General features: G+C 42.2%; 2 protein-coding genes across 7 annotated transcripts; both read left to right on the top strand.

The window, feature by feature from the left end:
* The first annotated feature begins 433 nt into the window (after positions 1 to 433).
* si:dkey-7j14.6 (uncharacterized protein LOC556585 homolog) lies at positions 434 to 5,279 on the top strand. Of its 5 annotated transcripts, none has more exons than XM_031726918.2 (7): positions 434 to 548; positions 1,700 to 1,942; positions 2,268 to 2,369; positions 2,460 to 2,516; positions 2,841 to 3,026; positions 3,160 to 3,282; positions 4,988 to 5,279. In XM_031726918.2, exons 2-7 carry the CDS (start codon positions 1,739 to 1,741, stop codon positions 5,033 to 5,035), a joined length of 720 nt encoding a protein of 239 aa, XP_031582778.1. In that variant the 5' UTR covers positions 434 to 548; positions 1,700 to 1,738; the 3' UTR covers positions 5,036 to 5,279. The 5 variants fall into 5 exon arrangements, with proteins under 5 accessions (XP_031582778.1, XP_031582779.1, XP_031582781.1 ...); XM_031726919.2 differs by having other exon boundaries at positions 462 to 581; XM_031726921.2 differs by having other exon boundaries at positions 481 to 514.
* A 1,119-nt stretch (positions 5,280 to 6,398) lies between these two features.
* On the top strand, positions 6,399 to 12,131 carry nudt17 (nudix (nucleoside diphosphate linked moiety X)-type motif 17). 2 transcript variants are annotated; one of them, XR_005614723.1, is made up of 10 exons: positions 6,399 to 6,532; positions 9,266 to 9,370; positions 9,455 to 9,571; positions 9,701 to 9,884; positions 10,020 to 10,045; positions 10,174 to 10,266; positions 10,378 to 10,476; positions 10,790 to 10,923; positions 11,296 to 11,629; positions 11,667 to 12,131. XR_005614723.1 is itself a non-coding variant. In XM_031726922.2 (9 exons), the coding sequence occupies exons 2-9, from the start codon at positions 9,275 to 9,277 to the stop codon at positions 11,459 to 11,461; spliced, it is 915 nt and encodes a 304-aa protein (XP_031582782.1). In that variant the 5' UTR covers positions 6,399 to 6,532; positions 9,266 to 9,274; the 3' UTR covers positions 11,462 to 12,131. The 2 variants fall into 2 exon arrangements, 1 of the variants encoding a protein (XP_031582782.1); XM_031726922.2 differs by having other exon boundaries at positions 11,296 to 12,131.
* The last annotated feature ends 5,214 nt before the right edge of the window (positions 12,132 to 17,345 follow it).

Raw genomic sequence — 17,345 nt, 5'->3', positions numbered from 1 at the left:
CTTGATACAGAACATCACATCACTACTTAAAAGGAGGCAGGGAAGGTTGTTGCAAAGCTGGTTTTTCACGTTGATTCTGTTGTGGTTTCCTTGTGCTGCCTTCAGGTGTCGTTGGAATTATGCCGAAATTTCCCTTCACATCCACTCTCTCCACAGGAAAACATGTTCGTGATTTAAAAGTTATGATGTTATAATTTAATTTTTTTTAAAAAAAAACAACACCTGAAAGTGTCTTTAAAAGTTACACACAGGGATTAAAGACTGAATCTTCTGAAATCATTCCTTCTTATGTTTTTCAAAAAGGTCAGAAAAGAAAATCCAAAGAAACAGCTCAGTTTATTTATGTCATTGTATTTGAAGCAATATTTCATCGTTTAATTAAATTGGACTGGAACTTTATCACATCATGGTCTTCCCGACAAGTGTTTGGTAAATCAGAATTCCGAGTTTACAGTTTGCTCCTGAAGGCAGCCTAACTTGATCCTGAACAGAATCAACAGCAGCTGTTGTTCAGGTCAGAGAACTTCCGTGTGTCCACCTGATAGCAGGTAATCTTCAGGAGTAATCCTCAGCGTGGTCAGGTAATCCGTGCGTGTCTGCAGATGTTTCAGAGAGCAGCTCGGCCTCGAGATGATTGTTAGTCGATGTTTTTGATCTAATGCGCAGATATATTTCCGGTTAGTTTATCAAGATTTGTTCGCACAATTCTTATCTTTAAAAAAACAAAACAAAACAAAACAAAGAAAAACGTTGAAAATCTCTCGTGTGGAGATACCTGCGATTTCAAAAGTCTGATATTTAACATCGAGCTAAAAAAGAAGCAGCCGTTTTATTTTCCGGGTAACCGCACTTCCTTATCACGCAGTAGGAAACTCCAAACCAGATCCATGTTAAATTCGGGGACTTTTGTTTAACAAAAGATTTTATAGCAACGTTTGGAAGTTTGATGAGTGACGAGTGGATACATGTAAACAACTTAAAATGTCAAACAAAAAGGAAGAAGCGCGGTGAACAGTGCGGCCCACAGCAGTCATAAGCTCATATTTCATTTGATTATTAGTTTGCTATTATTCCCGTGTTGACTGTAAAACTGGTGATAATGTAAGACTGTGCTATGTTGGTAATGATGTCATAAAAAGCAGGTGCCGATCCCGGACAGAGCCTGGAGCGTCTCGGGGCCAACAGCGCACATGTTGTCTTTGCTGCTCCGTTCCGGGGAAGTCCCCCTTCAGCTGCTTCTGCTGAATCATTAAAGCGGGACTTCCAGTCAGTCAGTCAATTAAAACAGATCATTAATGATTTCAAAATCTTATTAGGTTTTCATAAGTACCTCTTTTCACCGACATCAACTTTAATAGCAGGAAGTTAACTTTCTCTGTTTTTGTTATCTATATTTGATAACAGCACCATAAACCTGAAAACTGTGTTTTTGGTGGCCCTCATTTGGCCACCCCTGAATGTGGAGGCGCTCCTGAATGTCGAGCTCTTTTAGATTCTTAAAATGTCATAAAGGCAAAAATCAGAGAATTATTGCTAAACCAGAATAATTTTCTCCTGTAAGTTTGTCTGAAGAACATCTGGAAGCTAAAGTCGATCCGTTTTCGCGGCACCAGCTGGCGCTGCAGCTGCTGCAAATGCCCTTCTCGTCCCTAAACATTGTTGACCCCTCCCTCATTGTTTGCACTTGTGATTTTTCCAGAATTTTCCCTCTGAGCTTCTGTGACCTCTGACCTTTATTATGGCATCCACATCTATCACCACCATCGGTGGAGTGATGGTCGTGACTCAGGTCATTCCCAAGGATGACGGCTCCATCCAGCTCCAGAACGCCGGCATCTCCACCACACCGGCCCCTCCCCCTGTCAAAAAGACCACACCCATCCCAGTCAAGATGGACGACATGACCGTCGCCTTCATGCGGGGACAGCCGCACGCTCTCGGGGTGAGCGTCTGTACTCTGACCATCAGATTCATCACAACAAAGCACAGACGCAAACACGTTGTCACAGTCAGTGCGATGATGATGATGATGATGATGATGTCATCACCTCTGACCAACCAGATTTTATTGTAATAATAAAGGTTTAATAAAGCTGCCAGGAGTTTGTGACCTGTGTGCAGGCTGGTCTCAGCCTGCACACAGGTCTCATCTTTGATGCTGTTTCTCAGTTTGGTGGTGTTTCAACAAGAACTTCACCTGCTAAAACTTTTAAAATCTGCATTATTTTTCATCTTTGCTCATGTTGTGTCTCCGTCTGTGTCCTCAGGTCGTTCAGATCATGATTGGGCTGCTGTGCATCCTGTTCGGTCTGACCGCCGTCTACTCGTGGGCCATGATCGCTTACTCTCCATTCGCCCTCGGCGCCGCTGTACGTACACACAAACATGATTAATAACCTTCAGGTAGAGCCTCACAGGTGTCATGTGTTGTCTAACCACGCCTCTCTGCTGTCGTGCAGTTTGTCGTCTCCGGCTCGGTGGCCCTGGCGGCAGGGAGACGCACTTCCATCTCACTGGTGAGTTTTAGAGAATCCAAAAAGAGGATGTGTGATTGACAGGTCAGCAAACTCAGACCTGGTGATTACAGCTGAATGACAAACGAATGAAATACCAAAGCTGCAGCTCCGCCTCCTTGGACAGTCTGTTAGTACAGTGACCTCACAGCAGCCCTGTTGTTGGTCAGATGATGTCATTAAAAGTGGTCCATTTCAGGGACGGTTAGCTGCAGGTGTGGTACCTCTGGATCTTCAGTTAAAGTCACAGACTGTATATCAAAGATGGATGAAGCCATTGTACTTCATTAGCCGCTGTTAGTTTAGCCATATCTGGTGTTTGTGCAGGTTTGGGGGTCCCTGGTATCCAACGTGATAAGCGTCCTGATTGGCCTGGCCGGTGTGGCCTACACCTGCTGGCTGCTGGCCGAATGCCCCCCCTCCTATCGCTTCTGTGACCGACAGAGCTTCATCGAGTTCGAGGACGTAGAAGACCTGAGGAGGAGATGCAGCCAAAATTTTTATACACTGGATGTAAGTTTATCGCTCAGTCTGGTCCTCAGGGCCGGACTCTCGGTGCACCTCAGATCTGGTCTCGGGGTCTTCCCTGAGGACAGGAGCAGGTTGTTCCTTGTGTGTATTTCCTGTTTCATATTTCCTGTTTCAGGTGGTTCTTTACGGGCTCCTCGGCCTCTTCCTGGTTCTCCTCGTCCTGCAGACCTGCGTCACCATCGTCGTCTGTGTTTTCTCTGGGAAAGCCATCCGGCTCCGCACACCATTTTCTCTCAGCGTAAGACTCCTCCTACCAATAATATTAACTCCGCCTCTCAGGAAATGCTGATGTGTTCAGTCGCAAGAGAAAAAAAGAAAATTAGCAAAATAATAATAAGACCTGCTGAAATACATTTTTAATATCAGCTTTTCTTGCATAAAAAGATTTGACGAATCAGAAAAATATTTTCAGTTTTTGTAAACTGGGATTTATTATTTATTATCATAATAATAAATATTTCCTCCTGCTTTAAATATATTTTTTCTTATCAAATAGCCAGAGATAAAACTGAAGTGCAGAGCGCTTTTACCACCCAGAAAACTTTATACAGATTACTGACACGCTGACGTGCTGGACTGTCAGGAAATGATTTATATATAGAATAAGTTTCACTTTGGTCCTTTCAGCTCCCGTCTCAAACCGACCCGACTTTTATGTCGTGTGTCCGAGCCTGAAGGCATCGCCGCAGGTTCATTTCCTAAAATGAAATTCAAGTTGAAAGATTGCTATTTTGGCGCAGTAGAAGAAATCGCGTGCACATCACAGATGGTGATGTGCACGCGGTCAGAACGCAAAATTCAGCGTTCAGTGATTAAAAAATATCAAGAGCATCAAAATTGATCTCATGGTGCACAAGAAGACGAGCCTGAAGGGGCGATGTTAGTGGTGCAACGGATCACGGTTGATTTAAGCGGCCCTTTGCTGCCCAATCTGTCCAGGCTAAAGCTATTACAAAAGCTATTGGGGTCTTTAGCTGCAGAACAAGGGGTTTAAACTAGTTAACGCATTGACACCGTGCAGCCCCACGCACGGGGCGATCCGCGGTAACTAGTTAACGGAGATTTGCCGCATTAATGCAGATATGGCATTAACATCATTTTAACAAGATTTACGCTGACAGCACTAGTTTAAACTATGATGAACGTGCTTGAGCCACGCTATGATATCCTGTCGCGCGTCCACTTCATTGACAAGATCGTACCCAGGCATGTATGAGCAGGAGAAGTTTAAAGTTATGGCTGAGCTGTCCCAGGCATCTTCTGTTGCCCTAACTACAAATGGGTGGACCTCCAGGGCAACGGAAAGCTACGTGACCATGACCGCTCATTATATCACAGTGGAGTGGTAGATAGAAAGCCCTGTACTGCCCTATACTGCACCTTAATTTGTTTTTATATAATTGCGTGGAATGAGTCTTGAGTTGAATGTTTTTTAATAGGCAAAAAATACTTAAATAAGTAAAGTAAAGCTGATCCGAAAATTGATCCGATCCGTGACGAAAAAAAACATGATCCGATCCGAACCGAACCGTAAGACTTTTGATCCGATGCACCACTAGCCAACAAATTTAAATGTTTCGATTTGATGTCTGATCGCCAAAAATGTGTAACTACGCCTCCTGCAGTGACGGAGGAATGGAACGGTCTGTTATTCACACCTAAAGAATTCAAAACCTGAAATATTCAGCTTCAGTAACATTAACTCATTGAATCCCTTTAACTGAAAATGATCTGTGATTGTTTAATGAGGCTTTTGCAGGTTTAAGCGAGAGAAACAAAATCATGAAAACATAAAATATCAAAAATTATAGTCAAACATTTACAAGGAAAAAAACAGGATTAGTTCCAAACTTTATTCTCAGGTATGAAGCATTTTAAATGTTTGTTTTTGAGAACTTTTCCAGAACAGCCGATTTTGATGTCGTCTGACCTTTGACCCACAGGTGGAGTCTGATGATCGCAGAGGTCTGCTGCCGGCCTACTCACCCTGAGAGGAGAAATCATCTGAGAGCACTTCAGATACTGCAGGAGTCTGACTCCGTCTGTCTTTTCTTGCTTTTTTTTTATTTTTATTGAGGTGTCACTGGCAACAGTTGCACAGCATTCTGGGTAATTTAGGGGGAAATCTGCCATGTTAGTATAATCAAACAGTAATCATCATTATTACTGACAGTCATTTCAAATCACACTCTTGTATTGTAACGTTAACACTACAATAAATTGTTTTCCAACAGAGCTGCGTTATAATTGCACTTTTTAAAGGGAGGCTGGAAACCCAGCCAAAGTTATGTTTGCGGATGCATCTGACGTTTTTGTCTGACCTTCGATATGAATGTGAGGCAGCTGAGCCTCCACAGCCCCCGAGTCTCTGTTTTCTCTGCATCATCTGAGAATTAAACACCTGTCACTTACAGTATTTGTACTGAATACATTTTCTGTCTTTTAAACTGCAAAAAACCTTCAGAATGTCAGTAAAAGGATTAATTGTCTCCAGCTGTTTTAGAGCCAAATAACAAGAAGAGAAATGGACTGATTCTTATATAGCGCTTTTCTACTCTGCCGGAGTACTCAAAGCGCTCTATACAACATGCCACATTCACCCAGTCACACCCATCCTCACGAGCACTGACTCTAAACTGAGTGCTGTCTAACCACATTCACACACACAGTCAAACTTCGATGGATGCATCGGAGAGCAACTTGGGGTTAGTATCTTGCCCAAGGATACTTGGCCAAGGATACCTGGGGGAGCCAGGTATTGAACTCCCAACCTTCCGATCAGTAGGTGACCAGCTCTACCTCCTGAGTTAAAGCCACCCCGAAAAAAATGCTCTCAATAAAAACGTTTTCCATTTTCTAACAAAAGTTTCATTGACGGGATTTCATAAACAACAAAGGTATACTCATAGTGTGTTAAAAGCCAGGGCATAAAAATGTGTCTTTAGTAGTGATTTAAAGTGATCAAGTGTTTGTGCAGATCTAATATTTAGGGGGAGACTATTCCAAAGTCTGGGATGTCACAGAAGGCTCTATCGCATTTGAGACTAGTCCGTGGGATGGACAGCATTAATTTTGAGCTAGACCTCAGGGTTTTTCCTGGAGCAGAAACAGAAAGGAGCTCAGACAGGTAGGAAGGGGCTCGGCCATTAAGCGACTTAAAAACAAAAAGTCAACGTGTAAATTGGATCCTGTAGGAGACGAGAAGCCAGTGTAGAGAAGCTAAAACTGCGATTATATACTCTGTTTGGTACCAGTTAGCAGGCGAGCAGCTGCTAACTATTATAAATTATTTAATCCGTTTCTGTATAATACCATGATGGGGGAAGTTAATGGTTCAGGATTATTCCATAAACAATAAAAAATACGAAGATTGAATCAGTTCGACCCAAAACGAAGAAGAAAAGCTTTTATTTTGAAGTATGGAAGCGGAAGTTGGATCCGGCTGAAATGACCTGGGGGAGTTAGCGAGCGCCTTCTTCTCTTTTTCAGTAGGTTTCTGCTTCTTCTGTTGTGTTTCTGAGCGAGCCTGTGTATTGGGGTTAACCCGTAATCCCTTCACTAACACATGTAGAGGTTAATGTGTAGGAAGTTGTTTTTTCCAGAGCATTTTACTTCCGCTAAATGAGGGTGTTAGCTAAAGTTAGTTAGCTTTGTGGACAGTTAACGTTGGAGCCCAAAGTCCCAGCTGTTGACAGCTGTTCTGCTAACAGGCGGTCTGTATTTGTCTGGTTTAAACAGCTGGACTCGGCACTAAAGTTATGAAAATGAGCTGCTTAATGAACACTTGGTTGTTTGAATGAATATAATCAATAATATAATGTGTTTTGCTCTGAAATGGCTCGTCTGCTTTTTCCCAGCGCTGTTTTTATTCGCAAAGTACTTTTATACGTCCTTTAATAACGAATGTAAAACTGACTGAAGTTAAACATGTCTTATTCAAGAGAGACCAGGCCAAGAGGGCCGCACATATGACAACAAATATAACATTAACCGTTTTAATAAAGGTGTTTGAGTGGCTAAAAAAGACCGGATCCACAGTAAATCAGAATCATGAAGACACCTACAAAACAAGTAATATCTTTATTTTATATCAAACACTCAGAAGTTATCAATATCAGATATTAGACATTTAAAATACACTAAAAACACACAGAACCATCACAAATCACTTCTTAGCACAACACCAGGATCTCACTGCCCCTTTAAATATTTCTCTTTCTCCTTTTTCACACTTGTGCTGAGTGTGAGTCATTCCAGCATTTCTAGGCCATGAAATAGAGAAGCAATGTTGCTGTGCTGTGTAATAGTTTGGAAACATGACGCTGGTCCAACATCTCGAGGTCCTGTAGAAAGTTCCTGCAGGATCACCGAGGCTTTCAGGATCTGTAGATCTTTACAGTCTGATGCTTTCGTGTTTTGATGATTTACTTTTGCCACTACATTAAAAAAGTAAAAGGAGTCCTGAATATGTTCTGACCAGCCACGTCTCCCACATAGTGATATGATCCTTCCAATTTAATTAAAATGCACTTTTTCCAGTGAAAGATCAGTAGATCAAATATCCTGGGGATCGGTGCAGGTTAGTTATTGATGCGTCCATCAGGATACCGATGCTTAACTGAGTCACAGAAAAAATAATGAACCAAAAACAGTTTTTAGCAGAGCTGTAATGTGTTTTTGTGTGGATACATTCTGCACTGATGATATTATGAGAGATCAAAAATGCTGAAAAGTTAATCAATTTAAAAAACTCAAAATTTCATCCCATTTTATGCACTTCATATTCTAGTATTTGTAGTATAGAGGTGAAATTGAGCAAAAATCAGCTGATTGTGATCATGTTAATGTTTTTGGATTTATTACATGTTTACGGTCATTTTAGCTTAAACTCTGTAAACTCTTAAACTGTGTGTTATGTATTAAAATCAGTGATGGGATTAACAGCGTTTCAAGTAACGCAGTTTTTTCAGTAACGAGTAATCTAACTAATTACTATTCCTATCGTTACAACGCCGTTACAGTTACTAACAAGGAAACGCGGTCCGTTACTATTTTTCAACAAACAGACGGTTGAAGCTGTGTTCAGTTCACCGCATCTTATATCAGCTGCAGGAAGTAGCTGTAAGTAATCTGGACGCTACAGCTTTAAGCAGCTGCGCGCTCCCGCGGACGGTAATCACGGTCACTGTCTAGCACAACACCTGGAGCTCAGGGGGCAAAACAATCGCATGAGTGCTGCTGTTTGACTGAGGAAGAATAAAGTAGTCGTGGTAAGTCAATCACATGACCACTTCAAGACAAAGCAACAAGGTGCCAGTTTTTAAATTGTGTCGATAGGCCACGTAAAACCAGAGTCATGATAAACAAGATATACGCGGCGTTTTTTCCTCAATAGTTTCGTCACGTTTACTGTCTAAGGACAGCGCAGCGAGACCTCTCTGCTTATGAGCAAACAAAACCAAAAACAGCCCGTTCGTGTTGGTGGAAAAACGCACCATGTTGACCAATTAAAAAATGATATGGCAACATGACATTTGGTTGTTTAAGGAAGAGGGGGAAGTTTTAGGAGTGACGTGTTGTCTTGTGTAGTTAGTGTGTAGTGTTGTGGATAGTTTTGTGTTGTGTGTCAGAACAATGAGGCGACTGCTGTCTCCAGGTAGAAACAGCAGTGATACACCTGCTGCTGTCAGACCTGCAGGTATCAGGCTGTGATGTTGTTTGCAAAACTTGTGCAAAGGATTTTAAAATTGACAATTTATATTTGCATTTAAAGTTATGAAATATGATTCATTAAACATGTTTGTGGTTGTTACAGTAAAAATATAACTTTTTCTACTCTGATTTTATGTTTTTTGTCTGATTTTAGATCAATTGTGTTAATACAGTATGTCAAAATGAAAACATGACTGTAAATTCAGACACGTGAGGTTGTGCTGAAAAGAATGATGCCAAACAAGGCAAAGCAAATAGTTTTTAAAGGTAAAATGTGGAGGGAAAATCAAGAGTAGTAAAAAATGGCCAATTATACCCTGGACCCCAGGGGGTTAAACTTTTTTTTAAAGTAACGCAGTAGTTACTTTTCAAGTAATGAATTAACTCAGTTACTTTTTTGAAGAAGTAACTTGTAACTATAATTTATGACTTTTTCAATGTAACTTGCCCAACACTGATTAAAATGGAGTGGACTGCCCTTTCAAGCCGTGTTGTGGTCACGTGTTCAGCTCCCGCAGATGGACGTGGTCGGGGTCGCCATGGATAAAGTGAGGAGGATCCTGGTGTATGTGTGCAAAGAGCGAGCGGCTCCACGGAGAGCTCAGTTTGTTCAGGTTGGTGCGGATGTCGTCTCACACCACCTTTAGAGCAACAGAGGGGGCGCTGTTGTCATCTTTCGTCTTCTTGATGTGTCTCAGAGTGTAACGGGTCACTTCACTGACAGCGGCGAGGATGAGGTGGAGGTGAGCTGCACGCTGGAGAAAAACCAGTTCATTCTTTACAAAGGAGACAGAGGACGAGGGGTCCCGCTGAAGGTCAGACACGCTGAGCATTCGCCCCTCTACATCCGTACTCAGTTCAATTTAATTCAGTTGTATTTATACAGCAGAGTTTCACAACAACAGCTGTCCCGAGCTCAGGGTTTCCTGCTGTTTCTCTCTCAGAGACCGGCTTTCTGTCCCATCAAACACCTGTCAGCCACGGACGCAGCTGCAATCCCATTGGACATCCAACAGCGTGGAGTGGATGTGGGTGTGGCTATCCTCCTGCAGACAGCCAATCAGAGAGTGTTGCTGACACGGCGGGCAAAGGAGCTTCGCATATTTCCCAACGTCTGGGTTCCTCCAGGTTCAGCACACACAGATCTGTGTTTGCACACATTATTAAACACACACACACACACACACACACACACACACACACACTCGTTGTTATGGGTTTTCTTGTTTTCTAATGCTTTTCATGTATTGTGTTAATATTTAGGAGGTCATGTGGAGCTAGATGAGACGGTAAATGTTTCCTTTGCTTCCCAGCATCATTTTACGTGTCGTTTAGTCAGTGTGACGACTTCTACAACAAGGCAAACGAGGTTAACACAAAGTAACTGTGTGAACTTTATTCCTGTAACGGTGTGAAGCTGCTGGGTGCAGGTCTGAGAGAGCTGCACGAGGAAACTGGACTCAAACTGGAGCCGGAGCAGGTTTCTCCAACAGTCCTGGGCCTGTGGGAGGTGAGAGAGTCACCCGAGTATCTTTTAATCACTGCCTGCTGCTCTTATTTACATCGTACACTGTGAGGTTATATATGTCACAGCCCTCTGTGTGTTCTGTCCGACCGTCAGTCGGTGTTTCCTCCCATGCTGTCCAGAGGACTTCCTCAGAGACACCACGTAGTCGTCTACATGCTGCTGCATTCGTCTCTCACTCACCTGCAGTTACAGGTAACAGCTGAGGGCGGCTCAGGCTGCCTCCTCTCTCATGGTGGGTGTGATTTTGGATAATTTTGGCACATAATGAATGATTTGACATGATCTTCTGTCTACGTGATGTTGGATGATGATAAAATGGACGCAGCAGGCACAACTCGGCTGTTACTTTAATGTAATTTTGAGTGCATGTGGTTTAATTTGCTTCTGTTTTTGTGACGTTACCTCTCTGTCTTTAACATTGGTCTCTTTGTGAATGATCCCCTCTGCTGTTATTTTAAAGTGAGCCAGCCTCTTGTGTGATTCCTCTCGTTGTCTCCACCCGCAGCCATCTCTCAGGCCTTCACCTGCTGAGGTCAGCGCGTGTCTGTGGGCGGAAAGCCGGCTGGTCAGAGCCATCGTGTCCGCTGTGGACGGAGAGGACGCCAGTGTTCAGCTGGACGACCTGCCGAGTAGCATCAGGTATCACGGGTTTAGAGGCAGAGCTGGACGCCACGAAGCTTCCAGCTCACAGAGTTTGTGCTGATGTTAATACCTGAGATGTGCTTGTGAGTACATTAGAGCTCAGCTGCTTGTGTTATGAAGCACAGCTTGTTTTGTAGTTGGATGTTTTCTACAGGAACAGAGAGGATATTGTGCATCCTGTAAATTGTGTTCTTTCCTGTTATGTATGTGAGGCTTTGTGTCGTCCCCTGGCCTGACAGGTCAGAGACAAAAAAAGCATGGTGCCCTCACAAAAACTGCAGACACTGACATTAATGCAGCACAAACTGTGAGCTGGATGTTTCATGGCATGGGTCTGTGCTTCTTTTCTGAGCCCTTCTGTGTCTCCAGCGTGTCGCAGGTCTCTGCAGACGGAGCTCTGACTGAGTCTTCGATGCCTCTGGTGGTCTTCACCAGTCGCGCTCCAGCCGGCGGTCCCGACGTGGAGCGGGTCAGCACCGGGACCAAGTTCGCCCTGGAGCTGTGGCTGAGAAGCCTCGACGTCCCTGACCTCTGACCCCGACCCCCTTTAAAAGCCCACCCTGTGGACATCAGGAAGGACGCACTGGGATGAGAAAAATGATGCTGCTGTGGATCCCACTGCTGTTCTTCACTGAAACACTGAACACTGCAAGTCATGTGTTTTACTTTGGGCCAGCAGGGGGCAGTGCAGGCCAGTGCACAGGTGGCTGTTTAACACAGGAGAGGAGGGGGTCACACAGGTGGCTGTTTAACACAGGAGAGGAGGGGGTCACACAGGTGGCTGTTTAATGAGCTCATCTTTCAGTCTCATGTAAAAACAGTAAAACAAATAAATGTACAAACTTTTATCAGGGGGCACTCTGAAGGCGCTCATGTTTGCAGCGTCACATTTATGTATAAATAATATGATAAACCCATATTTTTGGTTTTGGTGTCTCCTCAGAGACGTCCGAGAAGACGTGTTTTCCAAAATCCTGTTTCTGAGTACGGCCGTCCTGGACTTATTATCTGAAATGATCATGTCATTCAAATAAAAATCTGTTTCCTTTTCACAGAAATTAGATTTTTATTATTTAAATACAAGTTTCCACTGCACAGCATACCTCATCACGGTCCTCAGAGGAAGCTCGTGTACTGTGGAAACTTAAAAACTGGACGTTTGGTTAGTTTGTTTTTTGACACTGCAATAAATATTCTGTCCTGAACTCTTCTTGTTATATTTTTTTCTTGTTTTAATATTTTGCTTTTCAGAGCTGGCCTTTCTGCTCTTTCACTCACTGTCAGTCTCCGTGCCTGAGCATTTACAGACGAGTGTTTTGTCTTTGTTAAACCACTTCACACTGACCTATGAATCATTCAAGGATAAAACTTGGAAACCAGTGTTGTGACAACTAAGCAAAGAACCAAGTTTAAATTGTGTCTTTAGGCTCTTTGTCACACAAACACATCTGTTTGTGAAACATACAGTGAAGATAACAGTTTGACATTTTTGAGCAAACAAGGTGATTCTCAAAGCTGAAAGCCGGAATATCTCAGCGTGCTCTGTGTCTGCAGCCTGTCTATGTGAGCCGGACAACTGGAGGAGAAAACAAGAGTCAGACCTTCAGCCTCCAACTTCTGATTATGTTTGATACTCCAGAGACATAAAACAACAGCTGGAAGCTAATCTTTGCTTTAACTTTACAGTTGAGCTAAAAATAATATAAGCAAAGAACAGAGTCAGAGAATATCTGATATGAAATTATCCAAACGTAAAATTCTGTATTTCATTCAGATTGAACGTAGAAGAAATTTTGGCTTAACTGAATGATTTACATTTATATACTATTTTAATTTGTGACTGTCAGTAAAGTTTGGGGGAAATTGAAGAGTTAAAACTGTGTCCCTCCAACCATCTTCTGCAGTGACGGTTATTTACTGTTTCTAAGGTAGACGTGCAGAGTTTCAGCTCTTTTTCATGAATCATATCTTCTTCCTGTCGCACAGGATGGAAACCTACCAGCCTTTCTGTTTGGGATTTCTGCTTTTCCCATCAGCTTCAAAGCAAAACAATGCATTTGTATACAGGGAGACAATATGAAGGAGGAACCCGAATAAGACTGAGGGAGTAAAACACAGACTAAAGAGACTACAGAGCAGGGGCGGATCTAGAGAAATTTTCTTAGGGTGGCAAAGAAATCAAATGGGGTGGCAAAATCAAGGCTTTTTTTTCAAACACATATGCAGGTGGTTACATATGGTTAAAATGATTCAAATGCAGTAAGTATACACGTTTTTCATATAAATATAGTCTATAACTTAATTATTGTCTGTAGCCCACATAATTACACACTTTAGTTACATAAAACATGTGAGTTTTGATCTTATGTACTGTATAGCCTGTATAATAAATAAATATGGAGCCCAATAAGTATAAAATCCAGAAAGCTACACAACATGGGGCGGTTCATTTACAAACACACGTCTAACTTAAGTTTCACACTGTTATTTGTTAGAAAACAATCACATTGTTACAGCTTAAATTACACAAAATGTCAGAAATCTGCACTGTCATGAACAAAAATTTAAACCTAATTTTTCATGATTTGTTGGATTAACCCTCTGAGGTCTGAAATACAACCGGACATTTTTGACTCCTTTTGAGTTTATGTTTGTATTTCACCCTCAAATTGTTTCATATTAGTTTTCCCCCTTGCCTTGTTTGGTATCATTATTTTCAGCTCAACTGAATTTAGTTGTTTTTTCACTGACATACTGCATTAGTATTACTGATCTGAAATCACACAAAGAACTTAAAATCCTAGTAGTATTTTTTACTGTAAAAAAAACAGACATGTTGAGTAAATTTTTATAACTTGAAATGCAAATATAAATTGCACATTTTGTAAACATATACAACTATTTATCTAAAAATGCAGCCAATACACCTGCTGTTTTTTTTTCATTTTGTACAACCATTTAAAAATATTACTAAAACTAAAATGAGAGAACAATCAGGTTTCGCAATAAGATGCCCCACAAATGATGTGTGCCAGTAAAAAAAAAGTTTGTCCACCAAAAGACAGAACAGCACAGGGACTAACCTGCAGGCCTGACAACAGCAGGTGTATCACTCCGCTGGTTTTCTACTTAGTGACAGTGTTTACATTGCAAATGTGCCTTTGTGACATTCATTAGTGCCCTCACTGACACACACAACAAAACAACTACACAACAGAACAGCTACACAAGACAACACAACACACTAAGTATACACTCCACACTAAACGTCACAAATCTCCCACATCTAACAACTCTCTCTCTCTCTCTCTCTCTCTCTCTCTCACTCGCTCGCTCTGTCTCGCTGCCGTTACCGTCACTCTAAAAACTCTCCCCTCTTCCTAAACAACCAAATCCTACGTGTTGACTTTTTTTTAAATTGGTCGACATGGTGCATTTCCCCACCGACAGGAAAGAGGTGGCTTTTTTTCCTGTCTTTAGAAAACGCTTAAAACACACACACACAAAAACGTGACGACAGTATTTAGTAAAAAGCGTGACTGATATATATATTATCATAACTCTGGATTTACTGGCCTGTAATTAAAATGTAAAAACTTTGAAGTCCGAACTTTCAACGTGGGCTGAAATAGAGACTCAGCGTGGCTGCAGCTTGTTGCTATGTCAGCTTAAATCAGTCATGTGATTTGGAGGTGCAGCGTGTCCGTGGACCACAGAGGGTTAATAACACTCACCTTCCTTCCATTTCCAGAGTGTAACATCCAACCACCTGTGTAAAATCCGAAATTCCCATGGTGTTGTTCAAAATGTGCTCTGGCACAATCATAAACATCGCTTGCTACTGAAAACAAGAAAAAAGCCCGTCAGCTATGGGCTGAACCATTTGTTAACGGTGGAGGGGGGGACACTATCCAATATATTCAGTTTTAGCATTTATATTCACTGTTGACTGTAACTACGCTCAAACTGTTAATGCTATCTTATTTTAATAAACAACACTGTCATATGCAAAACTGGGGTAGCACTTGGGGTGGCAAGGGATCATTTTAGGGTGGCACTTGCCACCCCATGTCACCCTTCTAGATCCGCCCCTGCTACAGAGAGAATGAGGCACAGGTGAGCACGATCAAGACAGTGACAAGAGCTGACTTCCTGTTTCAAAAAGAAGCCCCACCTGCTCTCCAAACCTTCTGTTTGTGAGGGGCAGCCAATCAGAAGAAAGTTGGTTTATAAGGAGAGAAGCCAAATTCAAACAGAAGGTGAACTGAGGTCAACCCAAGTCCTGCTCAGTGTTGGGTAAGTTACTTTTAAAAAGTAATTAATTACTAATTACTTAGTCAATATTGTATTTAAAATACTTATCTAATTACTGTGTCAGAAAAGTAACTTAATTACTAAATAAGTAATTTTACTAAATACTTCTTAAAAATCCCTATAAACCTTGAGTGGGCAAACAATAGAAACTAAACTCTTTAAATAATAAACAATTTTTTTAAAAGATGGAGACTCTACAGTATGCAGCGGTAGCATCTCTTCCACAATGTAGCCTGCAATCATTTTTTAAGCTCACCTTCAGACGCTTTCTGTGCTGCTGAAGTAAAATCAAGGTTTGCCTGCTTAGCAGGAGTTGCCGCGGTGTTATCCATGGATGATGAACAAGGATCACTCAGAAGTGTTCTTCTATGCCGGGGTCGGCAACCCTGAGCACGCAGCGTGCCAACGGTGGCACGCGTGCCTGGGGTTGCCGACCCCTGGCATAGAAGAACACTTCTGAGTGATCCTCGTTAACTGATCCCAGTTAACCCTGGCAAGGGTTAACTGATGGCACGCACGACCATAGCTGGACTGGACATCGGGCATACCGGACATTTGCTCGGTGGCCCGATGATTTTTTTTAATTTTTTTATTTATTTATTTTTTTGGTGGTGGATTGGCCAGATGCTGGTCGGTCTGTAAAAATAACTCAGTTGTTTGGTGGTGGCCATGGCAGAGCTTCCACAGATTCAGTAAAATTAACAAGTGGTGGAGGCCAGCAGGTGGATGAGGGAAGGGGAGGCAGAAGGAGGAGAGACCCGAGGCAGCCGCCGGTCGGAGCGTCAGGTGAACTGAACTTCAAGTAAGAAGTTATGACCTGCAGTCTATCTGGGTCAGATATAAACCAAGTTTAGGTGGAGTTTATTTTCATTGTGCTGACTTTTTACAGTCAGTTACAATAACTCGTACTGCGTGCTAGCTAGCATGACGAATTTATATACTGCTGGGCGGGTGCTATGATTTTATTGATAGTGAACTTTATTTTATTCATAAGGTTAGTTAGTAGAGTTGCCAACTGTCCCATACAAACGGAATCGTCCGCATTCGGAGAAATTATTACGCGTTTAGTGTTGAGCTGAGAAGGAACACAGTTTGTCCCGTACTTCAGCCAGGATGGAAAAAGACACAAAGCTGGAGTTATTCTGTGTCTTTGCTGCACAGCTGCCTCTTCTCTCATTCTCTCCCCCTCCCTCTCCTTTTTCTACTTCAATCACGAAACTGATCAATGATCAGCTGATCGGCTTTTCTCTCTTGTTTATTTATCGCCCACTTTGCGCCAGAAAGAGGAAACCGCCGGATGTCGCGCTAAACAACAGCAGCACGTTTAAGCTTGGTCAGCTGTTGTTAGAATTTATTAATATTAATTTCTAGTATCAGCTGATGTTTGCTGGAGCCACAGCCCTAAAGCTGCTGGTCATGATATGGGTTTGTATATCTGGTGAGAGGGAAAAATGAAGATGAAACCAGGAGATGTCCTTACTGAATCATCAGAGCTGAACAGGTGATGGAGAAACAGGTTTACCTTTTAGGTGACATGAATGAGTTGAAGGGAAGTTATGAACTTTCTCAGAGACAAATAACACCAGGATCCTTTTCTACGTAGCTGACAGCTGGTAACTGTGCAGGGGCGGGTCTAGCAAAGTTTTGCCAGGGGCCAGGTAGAGCATTAACAGGGAAAAAGGGGCACAAAGAAATACTTTCTTATTCTCATTTAAAATGTCTGGCTGTTATTAAATAATTATCTGAAGCTTACAACCAAAGTTTTTATCTGACGTAAAATGAATAGAAATCATACATTTACCAACAAGACAGTGTACATCACTTTCACAACAGTGTTTGTTTTCATTCAAAGGCTTTATGGCTTTAATATCTGGGGGGGGCGGTCTTTAGTCAAAATGCATCCATAGACTCGAGACACAATGCATTTTTGGGACTTTCAGGTGTATGGACCAATGTTTTATTTTCTGATCAAACCAGAAATCTTTAATGAGCAGCTAGATTTGTCTCACATTAACTGGCTGAGTTAATGCCAGTTAATCGACATCAAGCAGCTGGAATCCATAGCTCTGCGTGTTCATGGCGCTTGCATTTTCACCTGCTGGACA

This window comes from Oreochromis aureus, linkage group 11 (genome assembly GCF_013358895.1).
Source record: "Oreochromis aureus strain Israel breed Guangdong linkage group 11, ZZ_aureus, whole genome shotgun sequence".
NCBI classification, from domain to species: Eukaryota; Metazoa; Chordata; class Actinopteri; order Cichliformes; family Cichlidae; genus Oreochromis; species Oreochromis aureus.
This window is presented reverse-complemented; position numbering and strand designations above follow the sequence as displayed.